This window comes from Centruroides sculpturatus, unplaced genomic scaffold (genome assembly GCF_000671375.1).
Source record: "Centruroides sculpturatus isolate CEXI.00-Female unplaced genomic scaffold, Cexi_2.0 scaffold2581, whole genome shotgun sequence".
NCBI classification, from domain to species: Eukaryota; Metazoa; Arthropoda; class Arachnida; order Scorpiones; family Buthidae; genus Centruroides; species Centruroides sculpturatus.
In genome coordinates, this window is record NW_019386775.1 from 1 (window position 1) to 11,925 (window position 11,925).

The 11,925-nt window shown below is 30.1% G+C and overlaps 1 protein-coding gene across 1 annotated transcript; it reads right to left on the reverse strand.

The window, feature by feature from the left end:
* Nucleotides 1-4,200: 4,200 nt before the first annotated feature.
* On the reverse strand, nt 4,201-11,584 carry LOC111615754 (ubiquitin carboxyl-terminal hydrolase calypso-like). Its single transcript, XM_023357190.1, has 7 exons — nt 11,545-11,584; nt 10,872-10,956; nt 8,042-8,168; nt 6,838-6,957; nt 6,360-6,421; nt 4,436-4,578; nt 4,201-4,255 (listed from the first exon to the last, which is right to left on the reverse strand). Exons 1-7 carry the CDS (start codon nt 11,582-11,584, stop codon nt 4,251-4,253), a joined length of 582 nt encoding a protein of 193 aa, XP_023212958.1. The 3' UTR covers nt 4,201-4,250.
* Nucleotides 11,585-11,925: the final 341 nt, after the last annotated feature.

The window sequence follows — 11,925 nt, forward strand, 5'->3', positions numbered from 1 at the left end:
ACATTATTTTTAGATAAATTCGATAAGAACCAATTCAAAAACCAGGCATGCCCATAATGGGCAAAATTGTATTTAGCTACATTACATAGACATAATGAACTGATACCTTGTGTAAACAAATCCATACAATATTGAATTTGTGAAAATCAGGTTTGGTAATATTGCATAAAAGATATTTTGATATGCAATAACTACCAAACCTGATTTTATAATATTAAATCTTATGCAATCTGAAGATAAAATGCAAAATTTACTCTATATACTCCAATAAGAGTTGTATTCAAATTGTGTTCTGAAGAACTGCAGAATACCATAATACATTCCTTAAGGCTTCTACAGAGGTAAACAAACACCTTTGTAAGCTTTATCTTTAAGACATTATTGCCTAGGATTCTACAAAAATAAAACTCGAATATGAGAGTTCCATAGCTATTAAAAGGCTACATATACATTTTCAGAGACACTTTTCAATTTCAAAATAATAATTAATGTAATTACAAAAGCTTACTTAACTTCCAAACATAAAAACTATTTAAAACATAGAATTAAAAATATGACACTTCCGTGTTGCGACACGGAAGTGTCATATTTTTAATTGCTAAACGCTGGCGTGAAGTGAACTACATTTTCATTAAAACATAGAATTATATTAATTTCAAATTCATTATTAAATTTAGAAAGCATTTTTTATCAGATAACTTTATTGAAAGAAATTCAATTGTTGACTTAAAGGTTACTAAATAACACTAAAATAAATATAAATTACTTAAATAATTCCTTTGGAGTAAAATTCTAAAATATATCTTTGTTGATTTTTGATTACATTACAACCATTTTTCCATTTGTACAAATTGTTTCTGCCTGCTAAAAACTTTATTTATGTAAAAAAAGTATCAATTTACCAGTGCATAAAAATGATAATACGAAGTATATTATATAACTCCGCCATGCAATCTCTAGAAAAACATGCCAATCCCAAGCCTGGGAAAAGGAGTAGGGTTGGTTAGATGAGTGTCAATGCACTAACCACAAAACAACAACATGAATGAAATCTGATGTCAATACAAGCAAAAGATAAAAGATGCTGGCTTGGATAAACAAGGTCCATGACATCAACCAAGCAATCAAAATTGGGTCGAAAAATTGGCTACTGAAAGAAAACTTCATCCAGCAACATGGGTCCTCTCAGTAGGAACTTTGAATGTCAAGAACGTTACGATCACCTGGAAAAGTAGAACTTCTTTGGAAGGAGATGGAGAGATATCAATGCAACATATTACGCTTAGCAGAGATGTGTTGGACAGCATCGGGAAAACTGAATGGTGGTGGTGAAGTCATCTGGTCAAAAAATGACACAAGGCAAGAAGCTGGTGTTGGATTTCTGCTTAGCAAAAGAGCACAAGCAGCATTTTTAGGATACAATCCAGTTAGTGCCAAGATTGATGATGGCAAGGTTTGAAGCAAAACCATTCAACATATCAGTAATCCAGGTATATGCACCCACCTCAGATATCAGTGAAGATGAGATTGAACTCTTCTATAAAGATCTAAGCATAATAGAGAAAACACTGCAGAGAGATGTGATCATCATTGGAGGCAACTGGAATGGTAAGATTGGAAATAATAATGAAGGTTGAAAAAGAGTAATAGGTAAGTATGGATATGGAGTAAGGAATGAATGAGGGGAAAGACTGCTTGAATTTGCGCTAGATAAAGATTTAATCATCTGCAACTCCAAATTCCAGCAAAACAACTGTAAAAGATGGACATGGAGATCAAGTGATGGAACAACAAGAAAGAAGATTGATATGATTTTGATCCAAAGGAGATGGTCAACATCAGTTCAACAGTGTCGAACCTTTCAAGGAGCCAACTTTCTGATCACACCTTAGTCATTGCACACATAAAACTGAAGAAGAAAGTTAATGCACATTTCCAAAAGAAAAGAGACATTTCAAAGCTAAAAAATGAGAAAATAGGAAGCATATATAACACAAGACGGAAGAAATAGGAAAGGCAATAGGAGAAGCAATTGAGCAGACCCTACCAGAAGAGGAAAAAATCAACAAGAAATGGATCAAACAAGAGACCCTAAAGCTTGTCCAAGAGAAAAGGGCTCTTAGACTTAGAAGAGACATTTCTGAAGAGTTGGAAAAACAGTATAAGGTAAAGTGCAATGAAATGAAAAAAGCAGTTAGGATGGATAAAGTGAAATGGCTAGAGGATCAGTGTAAAAACATAGAAAAATATCATGAAGAATGTACGTCTAGAGAAGTATATAAGATGATCAAAAATGTCAACCAGAAATGGAAACCAAAGCAAATGGTAATCAAAGATGAGAGGTTTCAGTGGACAGGGTGGAAGTCCTACAGAGGTGGACAAGTTATTGCTCTGAACCCCACTCACTGAAAAAATGTTATGCACCAAGCATTAGATTCAAATAAAACTTTATTATTAAAAGTGTAATGACACTGATAATAAGTGTCAATACTGTAGTAGAGAGAATTTCCTGTGGAACAATACTGTAATTTAAAAAAAAACCTAGTACTGCTCTTTCCTAGATATGTGCAGCAATAGCAATCATTCATGCAGGTATACAGACAATACATGCTATCCTGTAACAGATTTGCCTACCAATGTTGCAACTACCATGCTAAACCTTTCAGGCTTGTGATAGCCAAAGCTATTGACAGTATCCATCTGGTCCCGGAAATTCTCAATGAGTGACAAGTATGAAGATCAAACTGGCCAAGGGAGCATGGCAATGTAATAGTGACATTCCTAGAAAACTCTAGCAGTATGAAGAGCCAAGCGTTATCTTGCTGAAAAATGGCCATTTGTAACTGCATAACAATACATAAGGGTGCAAGGTTCCCTCAATTTATTACTGTGCCATCAATGTCTGACCAACTATCATATGGTATTTCTCCCCAAACTAGCACACCAACAGAGTGAGCAGTATACCATTCAACAATAAAGACAGGATTGAAGTGGTCACCAGTGGTCCTCCACACTAATACAGTGATTGATTGTTCTCAAGCAGAACTGGAATTCATTACTAAAAACTATCCTGCACATTACCGCACATGCAAATTTTCCTTTGCTAGTTGCCTGCCAATTATATGGGAAGAGATAGTATCTGTAGCTAAACTTTCACTTGTTGGTGGAAAATGGACAAAGACACCATTGTGGTTGTTAGTACTTGTCTCATAATCAGACAATTAACTCTCCTGGTTGTCTGTGTAAGGCATCTAGAGTTTGCCCACTGTGTATGTGCGCCCCCAACACCACCTCACAGTCAAGTAGGAACAGCATAAATAGCAGGCAATTTGGCAAAATAGCCATTCTGCTTCTTTCAGTGTGATGATGCAGTCTTTCTCAAACCCCATCAGCTGTGTGTAACATTTTTGACTGCGCATAAAGATATTTCTGGTATTTGAAGATCTCCAAACAGAGTACACTGAAAATCCTGACACAAAGTAGAACATGTATGAACCTTTTTATAGGATACTGGGGTAAAGATTTTATGACACTCTGTGGCATTACTTGGCATGCTAACTTATCAAACCAAAACTGTAAATATTTACATAACTGCCTCAATATAGCTGCAAGCTTACTTTTTCAGTAATCAAATTCTATTTGGATGCATAATTTTTTAGTCAAAATTTATTTTATCATAACACTTAGAAAATGATGTTCATATTTACATTATTTATATAGTGGAAAAATTAATCAAAATAAGTTAACATTACAAGCATTATTAGTAAAATTATAGTCACATTCTTGTTATAAGAAATATTATGACAAGTTAAAATTATTACAGTAAAAATTAATAATTACAGTGATTTCAAATTTTAACTTACTAAAAATTTTATTGAATATTTAATATTTAAATGTTAATCTTCATGCTTGTTTAATGTTTATCGTAAATATTGTCAAAGTAGATATTTGTACCAACTTTTAACATTAAGTAATTAATATATGTAACTTTATTGTTAGAAAGACAAATTATTATATTCACATCATGTTATAAAAGAAAGAAAACAAAAAAGGAGATTGTAAACAGAATTCATGCCATAATAAAGGAAAGAATGTATATAAAATATTTAAACTAACCTATAAACAACACACAAAAATTTTGCTAAAACTTTAATATAATATGAAATAGAGATTAGTTATAACTAACTTTTTGATGAAATTCATAATAATTTGGCCAACACCATATTTTCTTTGAATTGAAATATGTAAATTCATTCTAAAATTAGAAAAATTTAGAATAAATAAAAAATATAAACAGATGAAATTTTTGCTATTTCTTTCAATTTGTGTATGAAAATCCTTTCCTAGTTTTTTTTTATATCAAATTAAGTATTAAGTGTATTTTACAATTTTATATAAACCAGTATTATTAATCAAACATCTCACAATGACTCACCGTGATCAATTGGATAAGGTTTTAAACCATCTAGTTCAAACAATCGACCATTTATGGGAACATAGCTGACAAAATGAAAAGCTTCCATTGTTCGACCTGTAGAAACACCGTGTGATTTTTCATGCAGGTGCCTTGGTTCTGGTCTGTAACAAAGTTAAAATTTACAAAGAAACCTTGATATATACTTGTATTCTTTAACATCACAATTCTTTCTCTAAATAGTTTTAATGTAATTTGATCTAAATGCATAATTATTATTGCTAGTACATTTAGTTTTGTTGTAATCACATATACAAATCTGTTTCATAGTCATTTTAAGATAAAATTTTATCCTACATATGCTATGAAAAGTATGTTAAATATATGTTTTATTGTTTGTTAAGAATAATGATTTATTTTTACTATAATAAACCTAATGACAGTTTGAAAAATATAACAGTATTCTAAACTAAAAAAACAAAAAAAAAACCCTATTTCAAATGGTGTAACTGTATATCTTTATTAATGTCATTAAATAGATTAAATAATAACAGAAAATTATTAAGCAAAACAATTAAATTAATGAGTTAAATGAGTTGAAACTTTTTGAAAATTAAATGTATTGTACAAAACTTTTCTCCCTCCCCACTTTGATTCAAACTTATTCTACAAAAACATTATTTGATTGTGATTATTGTTGTCAATAAAATGATAGAAATTATTTAAAAAATTTATTTAAGAATAAAATCTCTTAAATAGAGATATTAACAAAATATATATTTTACTGTAAACAATTGTCAAATTGCCCGTCACTCTTTAGAAGTGAAATTTTGTAATGGTAAGGGTGATCATTTACACACAGACATAAACATACACAACCAACATATTGAACAATAAAAAACTAAAAGTGTGCACTTTATGATGCCATAACACTATCAAATTGTTCACCGAAAATTCACTCATTATTTAATTTTTTTTTATTACATTAAAGACATTACAATACTCCCAAAATTTTTAAAAATAATTTATAAATATTGTTCTTTGCATTCCACATTCAAATCATACTTGTTTAAAAACCCAAGGAAGACTGGGGTACGGTTGAAAACATTAGTTATCCATTAAAGTGTTGTTGTTACTGGACTCCTAAGATTCTAGAGTGTGATTTAATACTCTCTTTAATCTACACATACCATTTAGCAATTTAAAACTGTAAAATTTTTATAATCAGTATTTTATTTTATTGTTAACAACAAAAAAATAACAAAGTTAAACATATAATCATAAACAACTCAAGCTACAACCAGCAGAAGTAGTAGACACACACTATACTCCTGGAAAATACAATGTTAGAAATATTTTAATACAGTAGAACCTCGAAAACTCGGCCTAATGTGGACCGAAGGGTGGCCGAGTTATCGGGAATGGAGTTAAAAAAAATAAGTACGAGTGTTTCCTCAGAAAATACTGTACTGTACTTGTATGTATTGTTTACTTGAGAATATANATTCAAAATTTTTTTCTGCAGATAATGAAAATACTAAATAAAATAATATAACAATATCTATATACATATTGCACAGGAACAACAGAATAATGTAAGAGAAAATTTTGTGAAAAAGTTTAAGTAATTAAGCCTCTAGTTATTGCTTTTAAAACCAACATAAAAAGGAATGTAAACGAAATATGATCTAAAATACAGAGAAACATGATAATCTGGCATTATCTGCAATAGATTTCACCAGTGACAATTATAAGTGGAAATTTAATGACAATTCTCTTAAAGTTGAAATGAACTTTTAAATGGGAATGGGAAATTCAGCAATCGTTTACAATAATTTTCAGTAAAATACAAATAATAATACAGAAGAAAAGTGAAAAATGTTTATATAATTTTTCTTGTGTGTAAAAATGTAAATTTAAAAGTATAAACATAAAAAATACATACTTTGCATGACTGTTATGGGCTCTTGCTAATTCTGGAGTATTTCCTATTGCATATCCTTTATTCTGTTTTCAAAATTTATTCTTTAATTTAAAATATGATTATAAAATAAAATTTTATTAAAAATAAAATTACTAAAATTTATTCTCATCTAAAAACATTTTAAATTGTGTTATAAAAAATTATTATTTAAATAATTCCAGCAAATGGTAACCATAGAAATGTGAGAAAGCCGTTATCCAAATCAATTTACTTTATCCACGTAAGTAAATCAACGAAACTTACCTGTCATTCAATGAAATCGCTGGTTTATTATAACTAACTTTAGGACTTCTATCAAACAAACTAATAATATGATTACGCAAGCATGTACATGCTTATAATCTCTTACAAGTTTGTTGTTATTTTTACTTACATTAACAAAATTATTAAATCACAATTAAACTTACGAAAGAAATTTAATTGAAAAAATAAATTTTACCTCAGGACTCATATTTGTAGTATGATTTTTTAACCTAGTTAAAGTCTGTCCTAAATGAATTTTTGAACAATTCAATAAAACACTCAACAAAGCATGAGTTGCACACGAATTAGGAACCATCTGCAAAATATATAAATTTTATAAAAATTAATAAATAAAATAAAAAACTAAAAAATTATTTGATAAATAAAAGCACATACAGTGTAACTCTGATATATGGATCAAACCTCATCCTGAAAACTGCTCCTAAATCAAAATCTCATAAATAAAGACAAGCTTTCCTATTATATCTTATGGTTGAAATTAGTATTTTGTTTTGAGGAACATTGATATGATGATATAATTCAATTACTATCACCATGTCCCCAAATAAAATTAAAGTGCTACAAAACACCTATTTATCTGATTCTAAATGAAAGAAAATAAATAAAATGAAATTGTTGATTAGGGTTATTCATTGATATAAAAATAACAAATACAAAATGAGAAAAGTGAATATGAAGTAAGCAAATACTTCTTTATAAGTAAGAAAACAATTATTTGAGACAAAATGCAAGTAAAATAAAACTGGTTTTTAAGCAATTAAAAATCAAATGAAATTTTTTCTCTGGTTTAATGTTGGAATGAATAACACTGACCCTAGTAAACAAAGACATAATGTAAATGAAACAAAGAAAATGGAGACTGAAACTTAGAATCCATCTTACAGAGCCCACAGGAATTTCAATCTTGTTCCATCTGTGATTAGAATATTTTGTTCTTGTAAATATTGATCAGCGCTCATTATATCAAATTCTTATACACTAAAAAAAAGACCTTATGGTCTCGGAAATTCAGTTCGGGATGAGACTTTGCAGGTTAGTAGTATACCTCAAGAGTGTCCACCGAGAAGAATTGTAAAGCACACTAGCCAGAAGATTCTGAGAAAAAGGGCTCTAAAATTTTAAGCGCAGCTCATATACTGGTCAATTTTACACTATGGCAGCACATACCATAAGGTTCCCTTGTAAGTATTCAAATCAGGGTCACATGAAAATTTTCTAAAATGCATTTTTTTAATTATGTGTATAATTTACTTTCTTTTTTCGCTTCTTTATGTATTTGTGCTTTACATACATATACAAAACTGAAAACTAACATTTTTCCAATTTTGTATTTGACTAATCCTTTATATTCTTTAATTAATATTTTAATATTGTTTTACCTGCTGGGCAAAAAAAATTGAATTTACAATTTCTTCATCTTCTACAAAACTTTCTTCTACGACTACTTTTCTTCGACATCGCCTTTCTTCTATCCACTTAAATAGAAATATAAAGCCATAGACTGGTCTGCAATATGAATAGAATAAAATTACAAATGTTTTTTTCAGTACTTAGCATTGTATATCAAAGTATTTTTATATTCTATTATCTTTCAACAAAAAGATAACATTCATAATTAAGTTAAATAAATTTCACAGTTACAATAACTGCATTTCAATATAGTCTTTACAAGTATATTCTTCAAATTAAAATTACATATCAATATAAATAATACAAACATTAGTCATATATATTAGGAGTTTAGCTCTGACTGCCTTCAGCAGTCTAACCCCAGTATTTTGTGTTGCTTCATAACATTATCCACATAAAATTCAAACATTTATATTGATTAAATAGCTGTAAATAATATTACAATATTTAATAAAAAAAATTGTAATTTCAAATAACAGAACATATCAGTAATAATAAACATCACTAAAAATAATTAGACAATGTTAAATTGCAAGTAATTAAATATTTAAATCAGAACTCCACAACTGGTGTGCTGCAAGAAGATGCTAGGTGTGCTGTGGCACAATGACTCCAAGAGGAAGAAAAGAACAGAGTTTATGGTGGACATGAATATGATAAATACACGTTAATTCAAAAGGAAAAATAATTTGCCTATTAGATGTTTATTTACCACTGATGTTTATGACAGGAAATTCTAACAAGCTTCAAACCTTTACAGTCACATTTCACAGAATACATGTATGCATTTACTCACAAACTCATCTTTAAACAGCGAGAGTCATATTTCACAGAATCTGTGCAAATCTAAATTTATGACTGGTACAAAAAGTTTAAAGGGAATCTGTGGAAGATGACCCACATCCAGGCAGATCTTCCACAGTATGAAACAAACAACTAATAAGAAATTAGATACAAACATCAATAAACAATTGATGACCTGGCAAAAGAATGCACATTTCTCATGATTTGACCAACAAAATCCTTCACAATGATTTCAAAATGTATCATGTTTGCCAGCACATTGTCCCAGAGATGCTGACAAACAATGGGCAGCTCTTTCCTTTATCTGGAGAAAACTGATTGACACGGTTGACGAAGATCCTGATCTCTTAAACCAGGCAATGGAAAGAAACATGGTGCTTTCTGTGAGGCAGTCTTTGACTTGAATGTTATCATTCTCTACTCATCAAAAGAAGTATCACATAGAAAGATCAAGAGAAATAGTCATATAGTTTAGTACTCAAGGTATGCATATGGAAATTTGTCCTGATCAGTTGATATGCTTCCAACAAAAGAGAACTTTCTTAAAACACATAATAAAGGTTATAAGTCCTGAATGCATCACTATACCTCAGAGCATAGTTTGGAAAACAAAGAAATTGGGCCATTCTACAAACAAGATCATGCTGACATGCCTTTTGGAATCAAGGCATTCTTCTCATTGACTTCTTACCCAAAGGATGTCACAAAAATACTGATAGTTACTGTGTGATGTTGAGATGTCTAAGAAGAGCCATTGAAAAGAAAAGATGAATATCTGAAATGGAAAATACTGTCATGTTGCATGACAACAAACGTCTGAACAAGATGACCATAGTGTAACAGCTACTGGCATCTTGGAGATGAAAACATGATCATTTATCTGGCACACTGTGACTATCACCTTCCAGGCCTCTACAAGAATGAGTTAACAGATTCAAGAATGAGATAACAGATGATGTGACAGCAGTTTCATAGTGGCTGCATAAGCAACCTGATACATTCTATGAGAGTGGTATCCAAAAACTTATGCCACAATGGGAGAAATGTTTGGCCCATCGTGAGAGCATGTGGAAAAACAGAGCTTTCAAATTTATATTTTAAAATTTTGAAACAGCAAATGTCAAGAAAAACAAAGTTGTCAAAAAGTTTTTGATTTCCTCTTATATATATACAGTAATACCCCAAACTTACATGATAGGTGGGACCGAGCAATAACCGTGCAAGTCGGGGTATAATTTCGCAATTTGTGTAAAATCCAAGTCGGATGTATGTAAGCTAATAAATGTTCTTGTTAAATTATCTTGTCTTTTGATTCATTCACAGTTACAAGAAATCACCACATAGAGTCTCTCAAGTCTCCGTAGATATAACAAACAGAAATAAATAACACAAAATAAATTGTAGCTATGTGTCGATTCCGTGCGACACATCCGAACATGTAAGCTGAACAATAGTGTGGGGGGGAGTGAATAATCAAGAGTTGTGTGGTGCTCAAACAAAAGACAAATCGACGAGATTTGAAAATCGCATAACTCTGGGTTTGTGCAAGTCAGGGTAGCATAAGTTGAGGTATTGATGTAATCATTAAATAAAGTTGGCTAATTATCTTATATTTAAAGTTTATATTTGATTTAAATTTGTTTTTTAGAATTTATATTTAATGTAGTCAAAATAATAAAGTTGAAAGTATTCATATTAATAAATGCTTAAATTTCTTCATGAATTATATACTGTTTGATTGTTTTTATATTTCTAACAGATTTAAATAGTCCATTATTAAAAAGACTGTTTAACAAAAGAATATTAACACAATAAAAATTTCTTGTATTGACACTGTTTTTCCATTCTTTTAAAAACTTTTTTAGATTTTCATATTTAATATTTATATTTTTCTGTTAATTATACAAAAACTACAGTAATTAAAATATACAAACATACAAAACTAAACAAACAGTAAAATAGTTTTTAAATACAAAAAAAAAAAACTCTAATTACCCTTCAATAGGTTTTTGAAGGTCATATATCTCTTCTACTTGGACACCTCTTACACCAAAATCTTCTAATAATAATGTAAACACACCTGAAAATATTGAATATATTAAAATACCTTTCCAAAATATAGAATAATATTATTTAAAAATATAGATATGTTTTTGAATACTGTTTTAAATCTTGATAAACATTAAGCACATTCTTTTCTTTTTTGAAAATTCTTTCCTATCATGTGGTCATCAAGAAGACTTTTATAACAGACCCATAATAAATTCAGCCAGGTCGATAAGGTGACAATGAGATAATGAAAGACAGGGTCTGACATATGCAGGATTGCCCATTCATTAAAATGTAATAGTTTAATTTGCATAGTGGATTGACGTTCTTGTTGCAGATAGAAAGAGGACATCTCTGGATACTGTATATAGAACTTTTCAAGCACATAGATATTTTTAAGAATAACAGAACAATCTACAGTGACACCACTGTTGCACCCATGTACAAGTCCTACTTTTTTGCACTACTTATGAATTGGTGCAAATGTACAATGAATTCCTAATTTTTATCACCATCAAAATTCTGTTGAATTGAGTTTGGATGGCATGAACATCCAGCAATATTGCTATATAACTTACTAGTCCATGCAAGTTTATTCCTCACCAGTTGAAAAACTTACCAACAGGCCCAGTTTCCACATGTTTGACTACAACACCCATGTAAATCCATGTAAATAAGTGATGCAATCAAAAAGTTCTGAGACTGAGCCTGAAGTAATACAAGAGGACACTGCACAGTCATTAGCATGCAGTAGAGAGGTACATGGTATTTATGAATCAGCATGCAATCTCTGATCAATATGCTGCATTGATTGCTGTTTGCATTACACACATTTTTCCACGATGTCTGAGTGTGCCTTTGCTATCTTATCATGAATCTAAAATTGGAGCAAAAAGCTAACATCAAATTCTGTATGAAATTGGAGAAGTTGGCAACAGAGATTTTTGAAGTGCTTTGGGAAGTCTATAGTGATGAAGCAATAAGTAGGATAAAGTGTTTC